The sequence below is a fragment of the Zeus faber genome, assembly GCF_960531495.2.
Source record: "Zeus faber genome assembly, chromosome: 5".
Lineage (NCBI taxonomy): Eukaryota > Metazoa > Chordata > Actinopteri > Zeiformes > Zeidae > Zeus > Zeus faber.
In genome coordinates this window covers 10,756,119-10,774,271 of record NC_137192.1, presented here as the reverse complement: position 1 = coordinate 10,774,271, position 18,153 = coordinate 10,756,119, and the positions used below count along the sequence as shown (strand labels likewise).

The 18,153-nt window shown below is 47.1% G+C and overlaps 1 protein-coding gene across 1 annotated transcript in view; it reads right to left on the bottom strand.

The window, feature by feature from the left end:
• Window positions 1-3,631: 3,631 nt before the first annotated feature.
• The window catches only part of tafa4b (TAFA chemokine like family member 4b), a gene marked incomplete at both ends in the record, with an annotated part of 31,215 nt that continues 16,693 nt past the window's right edge, over window positions 3,632-18,153 (bottom strand). Inside the window, 3 exons of the mRNA XM_080000961.1 lie at window positions 3,632-3,663; window positions 3,999-4,031; window positions 13,659-13,790. Of these exons, the coding sequence (XP_079857087.1) occupies window positions 3,632-3,663; window positions 3,999-4,031; window positions 13,659-13,790 (197 nt within the window). The remainder of the gene's footprint in view (window positions 3,664-3,998; window positions 4,032-13,658; window positions 13,791-18,153) is intronic.

Here is an 18,153-nt window from a genome sequence, read left to right as displayed (position 1 = left end):
GGACCAAATTGTGATGGCTAGACGATTGGATCAGAGCATCTCCAAAACGGCAGGTCTTGTGGGGTGTTCCAGGTATGCAGTGATTAGTACCGACCAAAAGTGGTCCAAGGAAGGACAATCGGTGAACCGGCAACAAGGTTATGGACGGCTCATTGATGCACTTGGGGAGTCTAGCCTATCTAGTCGGATACCACAGAATAGCTACTGTAGCACAAATGACTAAAGTTAATAGTGGCTATGATAGAAAGGCATCAGAACACACAGTACATCACAGCTTGCTTCGCATGGGGCTGCGTAGCTGCAGACCTGTCATAGTGACCATGCTGACCCCTGTCCACCACTGAAAGCGCCTACAATGGGCATGTGAGTGTCAGAACTGGACCATGGAGTAATGGAAGAAGGTGGCCTGGTCATGATGAATCACATTTTCTTCTACATCATGTGGATGTCCGGGGTTAGGGTCCAATCTGATGGAGCATCTGTGCAATGTGCTGGAACAACAAGCCTGATCCATGGGGGCCCCACCTCACAACTTACAGGACTTATAGGATCTGCTGCTAACGTCTTGGTGCCAGATACCACAGGACACCTTCAGAGGTCTTGTGGAAGTCCATGCCTCCACGGGTCAGAGCTGTTTTGGTGACATGCGTGAGGGCTACACAATATTAGTGGTTATTAGTGGTGGTTTCAATGTTGTGGCTGATCAGCGTGTATATATACAGTATACTGTATTTCACAGTGAGACCCTGAACATTGTCGTCTTGTTGCATTCATTAGCACTAACTCAATTATGTTTGCTTAAACTGTAGATAACTTAAGACGAACCAACAGTTCCTAAAGAAAGACAATTCCTTTACTGTCAGTAAGGGATAATGTGCAGTCAGGTTGAACAGTCTACACATTGAAAGGATGCCATGTCATTGACAAACCACCCATGCTACCACTAGTTTATGTCTGCACGCATGGGGGTGTCCGATACAACGGAAAACATAATCAATAAGACCCCTTTTAAACAGCCGCCACGAAACAGCGTGGCACTCCCTGGCGCTTGTTAATGCCGCCCAAATCACTTTCCCTTTCAAATTGCATCTTCTTTCCTCCCTCCCTTCCTCCCTCCCTTTCACATTCTCACACGCCCTCACCGCAACAATATGTCACACAACGGATATAATTGCAATAATGCAATTTGGTTCGGAGGTGGATTGAGAGAATAATTGGACTCAACCCCAACAAAGTGATGGGCTAATGATTTAGCATGGCCACTGGCTATTGTGCAAGGCGAGGGCTTTCAACACGAGTGAGCTAATTTCCTCTGATGAGGGTCTTAGCGCATTGTCTTTGTCTGGAGCAGGGGGAGTGCATGGCCACGAGGCGGACAGCTGATGTAACCCGCCCACCCAGTGCCAAACAAACACATGTCTCATGTCGGGGAGGAGCCGCCCACTCTCCTCTCCGCCGCGCCGCACACAAGACAGGCCTCCGTTCTGGGGTGCTTTCAAACTTCATTGTCGTTATGATTTTAAACGGAGGGGGGGTTTTTTGTGATATTTTGTTCGTGTCCAGTCGGATTATACTTTGTAGTTTTGCAGCAGGAGCTGAAGTTATGTTTTTTGCTCTTCCATTATAAACTCTAGGTTCCTCGCTGGGCCATGGCTTTTGGTTTGGGCATTTGTCCAATGTATGTATGCAGGGTTTTTTTTTTGGTTTATGGGTAATGATGGACTTCCTGTTTGAAATCTCAACACAACCATACATTTAGACAGAAATGGCAGACGTCTTTGAATAGTAATCATTATAATTACGAACACAGCAAGCTTACTGGGTATCGGTGAAGGATGTACTTCACCTCGGCAACAGGAGCGAGGCAGTAACACCTGGCATTACGAGAGAACTGTCAAATCTTTTTATGAAACTGAAAGGAGAGTTTTCTGCTATTTCTCAAGAGTACAGCTCTGGAGAAACATCCACAGATAAGCTTGTGTCTCAGCCAGTAGACATGCTGCGAATGTCAAATATGTGTGTGTACGCATGTATGTGTGTGGTTTCAGAGCAATTGGGGCTTTAGAGCAATGTGTGCATGCTTGTCTCAGTGTGTATGTGTTTTTTGTATCTTTGTTTCTGTGGTATTAAGTGTGTGTGTGTGTATGTGTCTCATTGTTTGTGCTTATTTGTGTGTGCGTGTGTGTGTGTGTGTGTGTGTGTGTGTGTGTGTCTGTCTGTCTGATTGTTTGTGCATGTGCGTATCTCTGTTTGTTTGTGGTTGTTTGTTGTTGTGTGTGTGTGTGTGTGTGTGTGTGTGTGTGTGTGTGTGTGTGTGTGTGTGTGTGTGTGTGTGTGTGTGTGTGTGTTGGTGTGTGTGTGTGTCTGATTGTTTGTGCATGTGCGTATCTCTGTTTGTTTGTGGTTCTGTGTGTGTGTGTGTATTGAGTGTGAATTCATGTTGCAGGTCCACCACTGGCGGGCTTAGAGAAGGGGTTGAGACCTGCGTGGTGAATTTTATCTATAAGCTTGTTTTGTGAGCCCTGCAGCTAGGGAGATGAAAGTGAGAAGAGAGCTGGTGTACCATAGTGTACGCAGCCGCCATGTCTTGTGTGTGTGTGTGTGTGTGTGTGTGTGTGTGTGTGTGTGTGTGTGTGTGTGTGTGTGTGTGTGTGCGCGTGTGTGTGTGTGCGTGTGTGTGTGTTCTGAATGCATTGTATTCAGGTAAAGTGGGGGAATCTCCTCAGCTAACATCTATGTATCTATCTATCTATCTGTCTGTCTGTCTGTCTGTCTGTCTGTCTGTCTGTCTATCGATCTATTTGTCTGTCTGTCTATCCCAATTTGTTTTCTGTTTTTCTTTCGTCATCCCTTCTTTTTACCTGCTTCGCTCCTGTCCCTCCATCTTTTTCTCACACCCACCGTGGCCCCCCATTCTGTCCTTCTCTCTCTCTCTCTCTCTCTCTCTCTCTCTCTCTCTCTCTCTCTCTCTCGCTCTGTCACACCATCTTTCTTGTTTTTTAACATTTGGCTCCTCTATAGCGCTACACTGGCATGATGGCAGCCATAGCAGCTCGCATGGAAATGGATGACAAAATGGAGGGGAGTGAAAGAATGGCAACGGAGGTGACCAGAAAAAAAGGTGACAACAACAAATATGTGGTCAGCCCAGAAACATGTCAGAGGGGCAAGGTGGCGGCGGGGGGATGAAAAGATAACAGCTCTATCAGTAAAGGCTATAGCACCAGGAAAGCCTCCCTCTCTCTCAACCTCCCCCACTCCCACCCCCTCCACCCCTCCGCCCCCCGACAACCAGAATCAATCGTCCAAATTCCCCCAAAGCCAGATCCTCTTACATCCCATCAATTATTCAACTGGCCTCTTTTGTAAAACCTCTCCTGTTTACAAGGCCTGGCCGGTCAGTGGTAAATGTGTGTGGCTGTTCAGCCCCCATTACCTCCCAGACGCCCACTGTGATTACAGGGCCCTGCCCTCGGCCAGGCCACACACACACACACACACACACACACACACACACACACACACACACACACACACACACACACACACCCACACACACACACACACAGAAACACACACGCGTGCACACACATGTGCATGAACGATGGCACTCGTTCTGACAGGGCATCTGTCAGGCTGGCACAGAGGGGGGCAGCACGATGCCTGGAGTTGAGAGGTTAAACAGGGTAAAAACAGGGATCAGAGATGGCGGCTCTTGCCAACAGATGTTGTGTTTTCGGGGGATTAAGGTTCAGCCAAGAGGCAGGCTTCTGCCAAGAGAGGAGGAGGGTTGCAGGAGAAGTTCAAGGAGGGGGTGATATGTAACATACACCCCTACTCAACCTCTATTCAACCAAACCCTGTAGGTAACAACATACACACAATAAACACTGCAGCTTTTTCAACATAACTAACCATTTGGTTTGTCGAAGTTGTGGGTTTCATTGCAGCCTCAGAAGGCCATGTGGAACTAATGGCTTCTCTGTGCAAGATCCTACCTTGTTTTATCTCATCACTCTCCCTGCACTTACCTGCCAAAAAGAAAAAAAAATAGGAGGATACCGTTCCACATCCCCGATCACACCAGACAAAATACTTTGTCTCTGGAAAACAAACCATTAATTTGGTAAATATGGGAAAAAAAAGAGCAGGATGCTCACGCGATTAATTATGAATAATGTATGCGTACTTAGTTGTCGTCATTGGCATAAACACTTGCTTAGAAACTATTCTTCTACTTTGCATAAACTGAGGTTGTTTGCCTGCCAGTTACGCTCACATTTATTCGTTGTCTCGACATGGGTTTTCCTCTGTTGGGTTTTTTTCATGTCACGGAGCCCGCAATGTGTTTGACAGTGACAGATTGTGACAGTTAAGTAAATCCCTGTTTATACAAATTAGAAATGGATTTTAAATAGCGCAGTAACTATACCATATTCAACACGGGCCACAAACCCAGCTATAGGCTGCAAAGTCGAATGCTAAACAGCCACCGCAGACAATGCACTCCAGTGCAAGAGCAAGGACTCATTATATAGATGTGTGTATGTGTGTGCGATATGGAATTACTGCTGTGCCTTGTATCATCTTGGTGTTGCATACATTACGATACGAGGGGTATTGTTTAGTAATTTATAATATATTGCACGCCGTTGATAGCCACTGCCTATCTTATCGGTTATTATTTAGTGAATCCCTAAATATTTGCATGTCAGGGCATAAAACGGGGGGACAAAATGAAATTGACACACAAATGCAAAAATTGCTCTTACCACCAACTTAGTCTGCTATGGACTCATGACAGACACGTGCACACTCAAAAACAGTGTTTTAACATGATTCTTGCATGGCTGCATCAATCCTATGGAGAACACTGGCAAATTCCAGTTGATATTGGTGTATTTAGCTCCTGGGTTCCTTATGCATTTCACACACACACACACACACACACACACACACACACACACACACACGCACACACCCACACACACACACACACACACACACACACACACACACACACACACACACACACACACACACACACACACACACACACACACACACACGCACACATACACACGCACGCATGCACACACACGCACACACACACCCACACACACATCACACACACACCACAGGGCTCCTCTTTATCAGTGCTGTTCACATTGGCACCCAGACTGGCAATGCCAAGACAGCTGGGCTGTGGTCATGCTAATGTCACCCGTTAAGTCGAACAAAGGCTCAGGTCAATGGAGCCTCCAGTGGCTAATTGCTTCCCGGAGATAAGTGAGTTTGACGACGCAGCAAAGAGCGGCTCAGTGAGAAGAAACGGCGAGGGAGACGCCGCTAATGAATCCCCGCTCACCTCACCGTCAATATCGGCCTGTCGCAGGCGTGCCACAAAATTAATATTAAAGACGCTTTTGATTGTTCTGCGCTTTTTGCTTGGTTTCATTGAATTCTAATGGCCTGTTTTGTTCTGTTTTTTTGTCACATTTCCTTTGCTTGGTTAGAGAGTGTGGCTAATTCAATGAATCCTCACCCCAACACCTGAAGGCTAACAGGCTGCGGGCGCCAATAAAGTCACGTGGCCATGATGCAGAATTATGCTGTGCCGAGTGCAGAATGCAGAGGGCTCAATGCATTGACAGAAAAGTGGTATTATCATAGGAAAAAAAACTGTATTTTCTAACCAAAGCCTTAGGTTTTGAGGTCATTGGGAGTCCCAAGTTAGAGACATCAAAACCTTCAGTAGCTGCGATCACAGTCGCCATAGAACATTGTTGCAAGTGTGCCCTAGTCCTGTGAAGGGAAACGTGGACACATGCTGGACTAACACTCCGATTGATTTGACACACGGTGGATCTGAACGCTGTCGAATGGGATTTAGCTTAAGTGTTTTGGGAGCATTTGTACTCTGCAGGTTCAGGGTGGCGCGCCAACCATGGTTGGTTTTTACCAAGAACCTTCAGGCCAAACATCCCACCGGAAGTCCAGGTGACGTCGAGGAGACTCTCATCATGAAGTCCCTCATCATTGCCTAAGAAGAATGAGTGTTTACCGGAACGGCAACAACACTCGGGAGTCGAGTCGGCAACTCCTTCCTCCGCCTCTGACAGACTTACTTGTTCGTCTGAAGACTTACCGTCCTTGCCAAACAGAATCTAAATGTTAGCAGATGTAGCCGGAGGCTAATACAAATTAGACTTGACTAAAGATGACGAAGGAGCCAAAACGACGGTGTTTCATCCCTTCTCTTTCTCTCTCTCTCTCTCTCTCTCTCTCTCTCGCTCCCCCTCCAGGTAGTGATTGTGTGAATTGCAGAGGAGTGTGATGATGGACTATTGGAGGCGCCTGGGTTGACGAAGCAAGCGGCCTCTCGGGAGCCGCCCAGGCTTAGTGTATAAACAAAGACGTACTTAAAATACTCTTCACACTACACACACATACACACAAGCACGCACGCACGCACGCACGCACGCACGCACGCACACATTTATCTTTACCTCTTAGCTCAGTTTTTTCCTCCTCTTCTTCTGGCTGGCTCATCACTCTTACACCCTCAACCCCGCGTCTCTCTCCGGTTCTGTCCTCGTCCTCTCACATTAGCATGTTGTTTCGCAGTCCTTCCCTCCGTGTTGTTTGTTTGTTCCAGTGAGTTCTGTCCTGTGGGCCCCGCTCCACTGCTCCGCCATGGAGATGAAAGCGACTCATCAACAAGGGACGATTATCCTCCAATCAGACGAGCCGGTCGGACCCCTACCGGCACACACATGTGCACCACTGTAAGCTGGGTAAAAAATACACTGGGTTTCCTTTTGTACTTAGAAAATGCCCATCGGCCCAATTAGAACAGTAAACTGATACATTTAAATTTCTTTGTCTTGGTGGCTAATTGGTTACAAGATATAAATGGGTAAACCACAAGATGAATTTGTTGAAAACATCTAATATTTGATATTAATACCAGATTTATTCAGCTGACATTTCATAAGAAACAGCCATCCTATGTATTTGCTTTGTGCATGTGCTCATCTACGTGCTGTTTCCATTGTTGGTGGCGGGCTCCGCCTTTCTTGGGGAGGTTGCACTGATTGGGCGCTCTTTTTGTCTGTGCCGCGGCAGCTGGCCCAGCACAGCAGCTGTAATTGTATACATGGTGTGCTCTCCAGCTTCCCTTCGTTAAGTACCGGTGACCTGAGAGTAGCTTTCAAACGTGTCTCTGGCTGGCTTTTTCCCCGGCTCTCCTCCAAGCGGCGCTGGAGCTGCAGCGCCAGGCCCCGGCCACCAGGGAGCGGCGGTGCAAATTGTCCTCAAATATTGATCTTGCTGCAGAGAGGCGTGTAGGGCGGAGAGAGAGAGAGAGAGTGAGGCGCCAGGCTCATCTAGTGGAGACCAAACCTCTGGGGAAAAGGAGCAAGAGAGATACGGGAGGAGGAGGGAGAAGGAGTGGAAGAGAGGGGGAAGGAAAGGAAAACAGGGCCCTCATCCGGCATGCGGCCGCACAGCTGCCACTACAGGCCGAGACATTTCGACCACTGTGGGCTCTTATTAAGACTTGTCAGTTTCCGTCCTGTTGGTCAAATCATTACATGTGTGCACCTGTGTTTGGGCACGAAGGACCGAGGGTGAATGGGTTTTTTGGCTCGTACGAGTAACTCGCCTTCCCTCTCTTCACACCACTTTTTTTTGGGCGCACAGATGTAGCCGATGTCATCGCTTCACCATTCTAATTGGACTGTTGTAGCTGCAAAACAGCAGATAAGGGAGCGGGACATTGCGGTGTGACTGGCCTAACTGCAGAAGCTGTATCAACAGGCCTAAAAATATTCCATGTCACTGGTCCCGAGAGGAGCCCCGGCGCTATCCAGGCCTCTCAGTAATGAGAGAACGGAGCAGCCTGCCACTAGTAGCCCCCGCTGTCCCTCCGGCTCCCTCTGGCTTAGAGCTCAGCGCTCGAGCCGGATCTGGAGCTGGAGAGGCGGCGGAGAGGCGGCTCGCCTTCCCAAAGATTTATCATAGCTCACAAAGCAGCGTGTCGAGAAAAAAAGAAATGGAACAGAGGGCCTCTCCAGCCACACGAGAAAAAACACCCCGACTGCCCACCGCCTCCTTCTACCCCACCCCCCCTCGGGCCTGGCCCCCGGGCACACTGACCCGACATATTCACATATCAGAGAGGCAGATAGGAATGGTTTGGGAGAGACTTGCAGCCGGATGAGAGTGATGTGTGAGCGTGTGAAAGAGAGAGAGATAGAGAGAGGAGGAGGGGGAAATTGCAAAAGTATGAGACACTCAACTGTGCCGACAGAGGAGGAATAAAGATATAGTGTGTGTGTGGAGGGGGTCGGTGGGGGCATATCAAATATGACAGCATTTATGGGATGGCATAAAGTATATGTGGACAACAGAACAGGAGTTTGGGGGGTGAGGCAGTGAATGACAGTGAAAGCGAGTTGGAGAGAATGAGAGTGAGAGAGAGAGGATAATTGAATGATGTCAAATGGTCTTTCGGGGCTCCATCTCCTATTGTACTTGGTGCACAGTAATGATGGAGCCTGGTGGAAAAAAAACATGTTTGCCAAGAGCTGAACTGCCATTACCATGCCATATCATAAGGCAATAATTACCTCCCCAAAGCATTGATGTGGCACGGCTTTCTGGAGGCAATCAATTGGCAACGTGAGTGCAGAAGCGCAAAATCACCCTAATTATGGTAGTTTGGGAAACCTCTGTGTTTACTGTTGGTTTGTATTCACAGTGTCTAAAGATTTAAGCCCCTGGAAGAAGAAACGTAAACGGATATTAAAGATAAAAGCACTCCAATGAAGGGAAATCACACCATAAAGGCAAACACATCCCCCCTTTTTTAAACATTTAATGGGCCTTCCTGTAACAGTAAACATAAGGTATGTCACAGCCAGAATATAATAGATCAAAGATACAGAACCTCTGAGGCCGATGATTCGGTAACAGAAAGAGGGAGAGCAACGAATCACACGTTTCTAGTTCCTTTGTCGTGTACTATGCCAAGCTTGCGTACGGGCGGGGCCCTCTAAGCTAAAGTTAATTAACCCATAGCCACTGAGGAATAATGAGTGGACGTATTATATATTTCTACTTCAAGAGGTGGACAGCTTTAAAAAAAAAATATGAAGAAGAAAAAACCCAAAACACACTTTGCTCGGCCTTCCATTTCATGTGGCATCCACAGATGGTGGTGGTGGTGGTGGGGGGAGAGGGGGGGGGGGGGGGTATACTGCATGTAGAAAAATGAAACATTCCCAAAAACGGTTTCAACTAGTGCAAATATCTAATATTAATTTTTAATATGTTGTTATGATCCTACACTTGCAATCCTAATTAGAACTGCAAAATGACTGTCTTAAAACAGTCTCTGTGATCGGGACTTGACCCAAAAGAGCAATTTGACGCTAATTTGCCATTCACTAGTTATGAGCGACTATCACTGGCTTCTCATTTATTTCTCCCGGATGGTGAATAGAACATCTCCCTTTCTACAGATTGATAACTAGGCTGGATCGTGTACAGTAAGCACTATGAACGTACGTCATGTGGAGTTCCCAGCTCCGTCCAACGATAAATGCTCCCTTCACATAGACTCTGAAACGCTAAATAAATTGTTCTATTGGTCAATCCACATTGTCCATTGTTGTTCATTGTTGGACCACAACCTGGTCTTTCTTTTCTCTTGTGAATATATATATCCTTGTTGAGTGCCCTGTGTAGTCCATTGGAAGCAGCGGGCAGTTGCAATCTCTTTCTCCCGCATCCCTTTAGACACATGGAGATAGTTTGTCATCGGTACATTGGATCCATGCTGTCCTTTCGCAGGTGTTTTCCTTGTCGCGCGGTGGATAGGTGTGTGCGTCTTGTTTATTTGAACGCGAGGAGATCTGCTGTCTCATCACTGAGGCGGTGACTCTCTCGCTATCGCGTGACCTGCAGAGGAGGAGACGGTGGAACAGAAATATCAACTTGACAAGCTGTGTCCCTAGTCCCAACAGAGATCCGTAGAACACTAAAATGTCGCGGTTTTCAGCACAATTCAAATAATAATAATAATGTTGTACTTCTTTTCAGCACTTCCATATATAATATACTGTATACAGGCTGGCAGAAAAGGGCAGGCAGGGAGATCCCACTGGAGAAGCGGGCGTCGCCATCAACATGCCCACTTGCTCGCTGTGAATTGTGTGCCGTCAGGGGTGTGTGTGTGTGTGTGTGTGTGTGTGTGTGTGTGTGTGTGTGCGTGTGTGTGTGTGTGTGTAGGCGCTTCCTATAGGCGACTCTGCTGCGCGTCCCCATACCTTATAAAAAAAGCACCGTGCATAACGAGGGCGCCCTCTCAGACACTCTCTTACACCCACCCGCCCCCCAGTCTAGCTCTCTGCCTAATATGATAAACGCGTCGTAGCAAGCGGGAGACAGCAACATGTTGAGTGTTAACAGGAGGTAGTCTCAGCAGGTTGTAGAGCTGGTGGGTGGAGTCATTGGTCTAACGGCATGTAAAGAGCTGGTGGAAAACAACTTTATTCCTCATGGAGAAGAGACCCAGAAGAAGCGAGACGCGTTGTTCTAGCTTTTCATTCTTAAAACAGCGTGGAAGTTTGTCATCCGTCAAAGGAACGGACAGAGATCTTAAATAAGCGACGGAGGAACCGAGCTGAGGCCACAGCTTGAAAGATGGAAGGAGGATGAAGAGAAACGGAGAGACAGACAAGAAGAGATGGCGGGCGACAGGGGAGTTGGTTTCTCGCAGCAGACAGCGTCCACCAGGCCGATCCCCGTCAATCAGCACGAGTGAGGAGTGAGTTTTAAATCCTCCATTTGCCCTGCGCTCCATGAGAGGACTTAACGTTATAGGTACGATTCGGATTGTGATAGTAAAGATAAGATAAGAATAACGTAAAACGGAACATGATAGCTGTGATATTGTCGCGCCAAGCACAGTTTTTTTTAATGTTTAAATATTTGAAATAAAATTTTCACACCCTTTCTTAAATGTTAATTCACGTTACTTTAACCGTATTCCTTGCAGAAAGCTTAAAGCTTTGATTATTTTAAAGCTCCGTCAGACGCTTCAGAGCCACGCTCAAGATGATTATACAAAATCTTTAATCCAAATTAAATTCGAACATCAGTAATAATTAAAAAATGCAAAGCAGAGAATAAATAATTTCATAAAAAACAAATAAATATACTACTACTACTAAGAACGGGAGAGAAGATGCTTGTCCTCAGGGGCTCAGAAACTCGGAATGCGCTCGGCGCGTCAATGCTCCGGGATGATCATCTGCAGAGAAAAAAATATTCTAAACCCCCCCACACAAACACACACACACACACACACACACCCACCCAAAAAAGACATCCTCAATCGATGAACGCTTCTCATGTTGTGTGTGTGAGTGTGTGTGTGCGCACGTTTCCACACTCCTCAGCCGGATCCAGAGCTCCTGCCCGCTCCGGGTGGAGGCCTAGTCAGTGGATGATCGCACTAAAACTGACACGGTTCTACCTCTCCCTCTCTCTTTCTCTCTCTCCCTCTTCCTCCGCCTCTGCACCCTCTCGGAGCTGGTGTTTGCCGAATGGGAGTTGACAGGACAAAATCAATAACAAGGGCTCGGCATCCACTCGCCCCCCTCCCTCCCCCCCTGCTCCCGCCGCACCCCTGGCGATCGGATCGCATATCTGCGATCTCGAGTAGCCGCGATTTGAGGATTTGAAAATAGAAACGATCGCACCAACCCCGGCGTCCACGTGATGCCCAAGCGAGTCTCCTCGTATCTGCTCCGCCCCTCCCAGTCCCCGGGCCTAGGAAATACACAATTAATGTCCGACGATTGGTCTGCAGACCTGCTTTCGCCAGACAGCCGCCCGGCTGGACGGACAGAGAAAGAGCGAAAGGCAGGGCCTACGTCCTCCGGCGAGTTGGCTTCTCGCTCGCAGTGCTGTTGTTTGGCCCGGGGTCGTTTATTCCAACGGTGGAGTTAACGTCCCCCGGAGTGCCCATGTTTCTCAGTCTCCCCCACTCACCAACTTAATTAGGGCTTTTAATTGGGAGCCCCCTGCGTAAGGCTTCAGCTATAATGCATTCTAATGAATGCGACAGATGTTCTGCTGTTGTGCCATCTCTCCCAGCAATTATTCTTATGGCGGGCTGCGTTTAAGCCCCCCCACCCTGCCAGCCGCCACCCGCCCAGACACCGCAACTGTTTCTCCTCATATATTTCACCTGTAAGTAAACCACACCTGCTCTGCTTTGGCGACACATAATACCCCGCCGAACGCACACACGCAATCACACCCACGCGCCCCGGCTGTCAGTCCTGCAAATTAACTTTCACACTCCGACGGCTCACAAAGGGCCATGAAGGACCTTCGTTTGAATCAATTTATCTCGTCTGAAAGGCGTCAATTAACGTGGCGGCACGTCGCGGCACGTCGCGGCGGCGCGCCGGCATTGTTTTTCCGTTTTTACGTTTCCCCTCCCGATCATCACAGCGGTTGAACGACTGGGGACCCGCTTGTTGATTGGCTCTCTTTTTAGCCAACCTCTTAAAGTCCTTCTTAAACAACACGTTTTTCTTTTTCTTTTTTTTCCTTTTTTTGAAGATCAAAATATACTTTCAGATTATCATCTTTTTTTTGCCTTTAACTTTTGGTCACCCTGTTGGAGGTTTGTTGACGGAACACTAATTGAGCCCCGATGTTTAGCTGAAACTTCACCGTCAATCAATAGGATGAGAGATCGGGGTCAGGACTTTCCTCATCAAACGCTGCTGCTGACGCTACGAACAAAAGAAGTTTGGTTCCTCTTTTACTCTGTTTTTATTTGGACATCGCGCGTCTGGCTTTGATGTTCCTGCTGATAGGATCATGCTTTGCGTTTAAATCCGTCGGCCGTTATCAAAGACTATCTGTTAATTGGAGTTGGCTCGGTGCCAAAGAGGCGCAGAACGCTGCGTAGAACATATGTGGGGGGCGGGGGTGCGCTATATACTTTATACACTAACAAGGACAGGAATAAATGGCAACATGCATAACACCCTCACACGCGTAGCATCCTGAAATGGCCTCCAAAAAGTACCAGGGTGATACTGCATCACACTGATCCCGGCTCCATCTTTGTACTGCACTTGTTCACGTCTGAGTTGTGCAATTTGTGTAGATATACAGGTGCAGACACAGCCTCTGTATCTGTATGTGTTCTATTGCAGTGATTCCCAACCTGCCGCCAGGGATGGGGACGGGTGGAGGGTGTCGCAAGGGAGGGTGTCCCCGGATAATTTGAGGCACATGTTTACTAATAGTCAAATATTGGTTCAAAAACCCTCAGGAGTGTTCAAATATAAACTGTAACAAAATAAAGGACTGTATTTTAGAATGTAGTAAAAACATAAATACATGATAATAAAAAAAGAGGTCTATGGAGGGGAGGGAGGTCTCACATTGATTCAGGTTGGATTTAGAGGAAAATATGTTGGGATCCCCCTGTTCTGTATTAAAACCTCGCAGTGTAACATTTGGCCGATTCAAAACGCGGTGCACAATGTCTTCAAACGAGTGCGACTTATTCCGTGCGCAATTAATTTCCACAGTGTTAGAAAAGGTAAAGAGAGTCGAAATACATCCCACCTTGGTGGTTTTGACTTTGTTGCCGGTGCTGCAGGACCAGCCGGTCAGGTCGGGCAGGACCTTGCACTCCTCTCCGTCCATGCAGGGGTGCATCTGACACCACCACTTCTGGGCGACGATGGAGGCTGGACGAGGGAGGAGGACAAGACGATAAGAAGAGAAACAGGAGCACCGTGAAACTGGGAAGCCAAAATACAGATCCTCACTCTCCAGCGTGGACGCTTTCGGGGCGTTTTCTGTCCCTTTTCCAAAAACATTTTCAGTTCAGCCACATAATGCAGTGTTATTAAGGTAGAAAATACAATATTGACTGACTTGTTAAATTATTTTAAAAGATGAATAAATATGTAAACATTGACCTTAGGCGCGTTCAAACTATCCCAATGGAGCTGTGGTGGCATTTCTCAATGGTTACATTGGGTAAACACATTTTAGGTAAATAATTGCAAATACTGTCCACAGCATTGCCCAGCTCTAGGTTCCCATAATATCTCCCCAACCCTTCCATGGGGTTGGCGAGAAGGACACCAGCAACATAATAGTGGGTACATTTGGAAAAAGTAAGAGGTGCTGGGAATACATGACAAATCACTACGCTGTCACAGTGACAATGACAAAAAGACTTAAGTCTTCTAAATAACTCCCTACAAGGGTCTGTTTGTGGTGTCGGTGGGGGGTGGAGTGGAGATTAAGCGTTCACACAGTGAACGTCTCCATGGATAACTGATGACCAAAGCAACGCCTCAGTGGGACCAATTCCCAACAGATCGGTTCTCAGCTCACAGGCTAAGGACTAAAGGGCGTTCTGTGCTGCCAGCCAGAAGCTGTTTCAATGTCGACCCAGTGTAGGAGTTGTCGCCCCGATCCGATACTCAACGGCGCCAAGTCTCCGTTTAACCAGATAGATGAGGCGGGGGCTCTGATCTGTGTGTGCACGCAAATGTGCGCTGTAGGAGAAAGTCAAAGTATTAGTAGAATTAATCCCCGCCGCCACGCTCCCCGCGTTGACAATATGTCACAACACCAGGTACGAGGAGGTGTCAGCCAACATCACTTCATTGAATAACAGAGAGGGTGGGCATGTAGCCACGCTGCCATGTTGGTACTAATTAAAACGTCACACCCGTTCCAGTACTTCCTACCCAAATCAACAGCGTTGAAGATCTTTTTTCAGGGAGAGAGGTCAAAGGCAGTTGTCGGAGCTATGTTGATGTTTTACTTTAATAATTTGGAGGAACGACTAGAGAAACATTGGCAGGAGCCCCTCTCTCAAGATGTACGATCATGTGTAAGCAACAAATCCCGATAAGCAATTATAATGGCTGCAAATGTTTCACTGGGTCGGCCAAACTGGAATGTTCGGTCCTAATGGGGCAGAATTGTGCCAGCTCCAGCGTAAAACAAAGACTCTTCGCCGACGATCATCAGCAATTCCTGACTCACTGCCAAAACGGAACCACAGAAAACCGCTATTAATAACTTGTCTCTGAATTTCGCATGAGCGGATGCAGGGATGGATTAAAAAACGAAAACCCAACAACCTCCAGATCGGTGTACGGTATGTATTTTTAGTCAATGACTGTTTGAGCTCGGCGCCACAGACCATTGTTTCCAACAAAGGGGCGCGGGTGAGGTGGTAAAGGTGGCAAAATAGGCTTTCGACAGAATTATGCAAAAGAACACGGACAAATCCCTCTAAAGCATCATGTCGGAATGAGCATTGGCTGAGAGAGAGAGAGAGAGAGAGAGAGCGAGAGAGAGAGAGCGAAGGAGAGAGAGAGGGGGGGAGGGAGGGGGTTGAGAGAGAGAGATAAAGGGAGGTGCTCACTAAGAAAAGATCTTTGAGCTTTGGAAATGGGAGATGAAAGAGAACCGGGGTGAGGGGGAGCCGGGGAGCGGGGCCGGGAAGGAAGAGGGATCATTAATAGCAGCGACGACACGAGTGGAACAGAGAGGGGAGATTGGATTGAACAAAAGGCACGGATGGAACAAGGGTACGGATCTGAGAGGGGGATGAATAAGCACAGAAGGAGAGAGAGAGAGAGAGAGACAGTGAGAGAGAGAGAGAGAGAGAGAGAGAGAGAGACGGAGCGCCGGGGCCGTTACGTCAGAGCGACTGAAGGGACGGCCGAGATGAGGAGTCACCGCGATAAATCGCTCACAGCCGCAAACACCCTGTTATGATGCACGAGCTCGGAGCCTCTAAGTGGTTCTAAAAACCAACGGCTGTGTAATGCTCGTTAATGTGGCCATTATGGTGTCGACGGCGGTGCCTTGCACTGCGAGGGTGTTATTTAGAGCTAATGAGCGTGGCCTGGGAGCGCTGTAATAGCCCTACAGCTCGGCACACCGTTGTATACTTGGAGGGCTGGGGCGGGGACGGGCCGCGCCCCTGCCAGAAGCATCCCGAGGACCTGCTGGTTGAGGATAGGAACCAGGAGGGGAGGAGAGATACCCCGTGATGTCATGTGAGGGATCAACGGTTGCTCCTAATATTTAGATGCGCCCTTAGATGAAGAGATGACCGAGGTTGACCTGTGAAGGCGGGAGCTAGAAGCTAATATCTTTTATTGTATATCAAGCCAGACAAACCACAGCGTGTGTTCTTTAAAGATGGATGCAATAGATGAAACCGGGGTTCCTTCCACGGCGGAGCCGGATGTTCAGTGACGCTTTTGAAGGTATCTTGACGCAGCGTCAAAGATGGAAAGTTTTGACAAAGCTTCGTCTCTCGTACTGAAATGTTCTCTCTAATGGAGCAATGGCTCCCTATTGTGTTGTTTATTTATGGACCGATGTCTGAAACTGGTATCCAAATATCTATTAGTGATATCAGTCCAATAGCAGGCACCAATAGAATGTATAAAAATGACTTGATTTTCAGCTTTTTCGACATAGGAGCACGTTGGATTTTTCCAGTGGAGAGAGGAGAAAAAAAACAAATGACATGTCAATCATTATCTTCTAATTACCCCTAACTAATGCTCTTATGAATGAATACAATTGGTAATTACATTTTAGGATTCAGACTGTGCAAAATCACAGAAGGATGGCAAATGGAGACGCACATTTAGGTGCAGTTTCATTGTGTGGAAACTATCAAAGCACATTTTGTACTTGAAAACCTATGCACACCACTGACCACGCTTACCCACGGAAGCTAGAGGTAGAAAATAGGAAATGCCAAGGAAGTCTCATCAATGCGGAAACAACATTATTAACTGTTAACTGTTTAACATTACAACAGGGGAATCGTCCTTCTTTAAGAATGTTACCGACGACTAATAACTTTAGTTATTATTCCTCCATCCAAAAACAATTTGGGCCGTGACTCACAAGTAATCTAGCCTACAATTTATGCAGACAAAATTGAATGACTGACAGTTATTTGAATGTGCAGGAGGGATGATTCCGGCGGTAATTACCGCCGGCTGACACCAACGTCGTTTACAAATCTTGCTGCGCTTGAAGATTGTTCCCAAATAGATGTTTTTTTTTGCAGAAAACAATGACCAGCTCATCAGTCACTTCTGTTTTGCTGACCCCCATAGATTTTTGCAGGCAGCTTGTATGGTTATTTCCGGGGGAGTTTCTTTACGTCAATGTGTTATTGAGGAGCGTTGTGCACAAGCACATATTTTGGGATTTATAAATATATTGTCCGTATATATTCATATATACGGACAATGTATATATTGTCCGTACAACCATTTCTGTCAGGAGCAATCCAGATACTTGTCGATGTCACATGAGGTCCCAGAGTTGGTACTCAGCAGTGAATAAGTGGTATGAGTCCAAAATGAATGTCATGAATGAATATAATATATTATTTACCATGAAAGCAATGTTGAGTCACATGGTGAGTTGTTTCAAATGACAGTAACTGCACACCCATGACATTCTGTTGTGTTTGAGGGGGTTTATCATTGACCTGTCTTGTCGAGAGACTGCTTGAAACTTTGAATGATTTAATTGCTTTTAAAAAGCAAAGAGTCTATCTGTCCTTGATTGCTTTCTATTTTCTCCAAGCTGAGAGACCTTTCACCATCTTCATCAGACAAGCTTGTGCACAGAAATAATTCTTTTATATTTTCTATGTAGCCTCCCTCACCGTGTACAGGCACATGGGCTCTCTTTGTACAAGGCTTGTACATCCATTCAGCACGACTATATGCCGCTGCAGAAAGCACTGTGGCACTCAAGATGGCTGATCAAAAGACAAATAAAATAATCATTATAGTCCAATTGGGGATAGTCAAGGGCAACCTGTCTAGACAGTGCTTCTTCTTGCTTTTCTTCTAGGTTGCAGGTTTGTTGCTATTCCCAAGGTCCCCCCGTCATCTCCAGGGCCTTCTAAATAAGGTCCTGGGAGGTTCGGTGCTACGGGGCCGCCCAGAGCTCTGCTCAGTTACTGCCTGTCGCTCCTCCAACAAACTCTGACTTGTCAGTCTAACGAGCAGCCAGCTGAGAAGCTCCTCTTGCGTATCC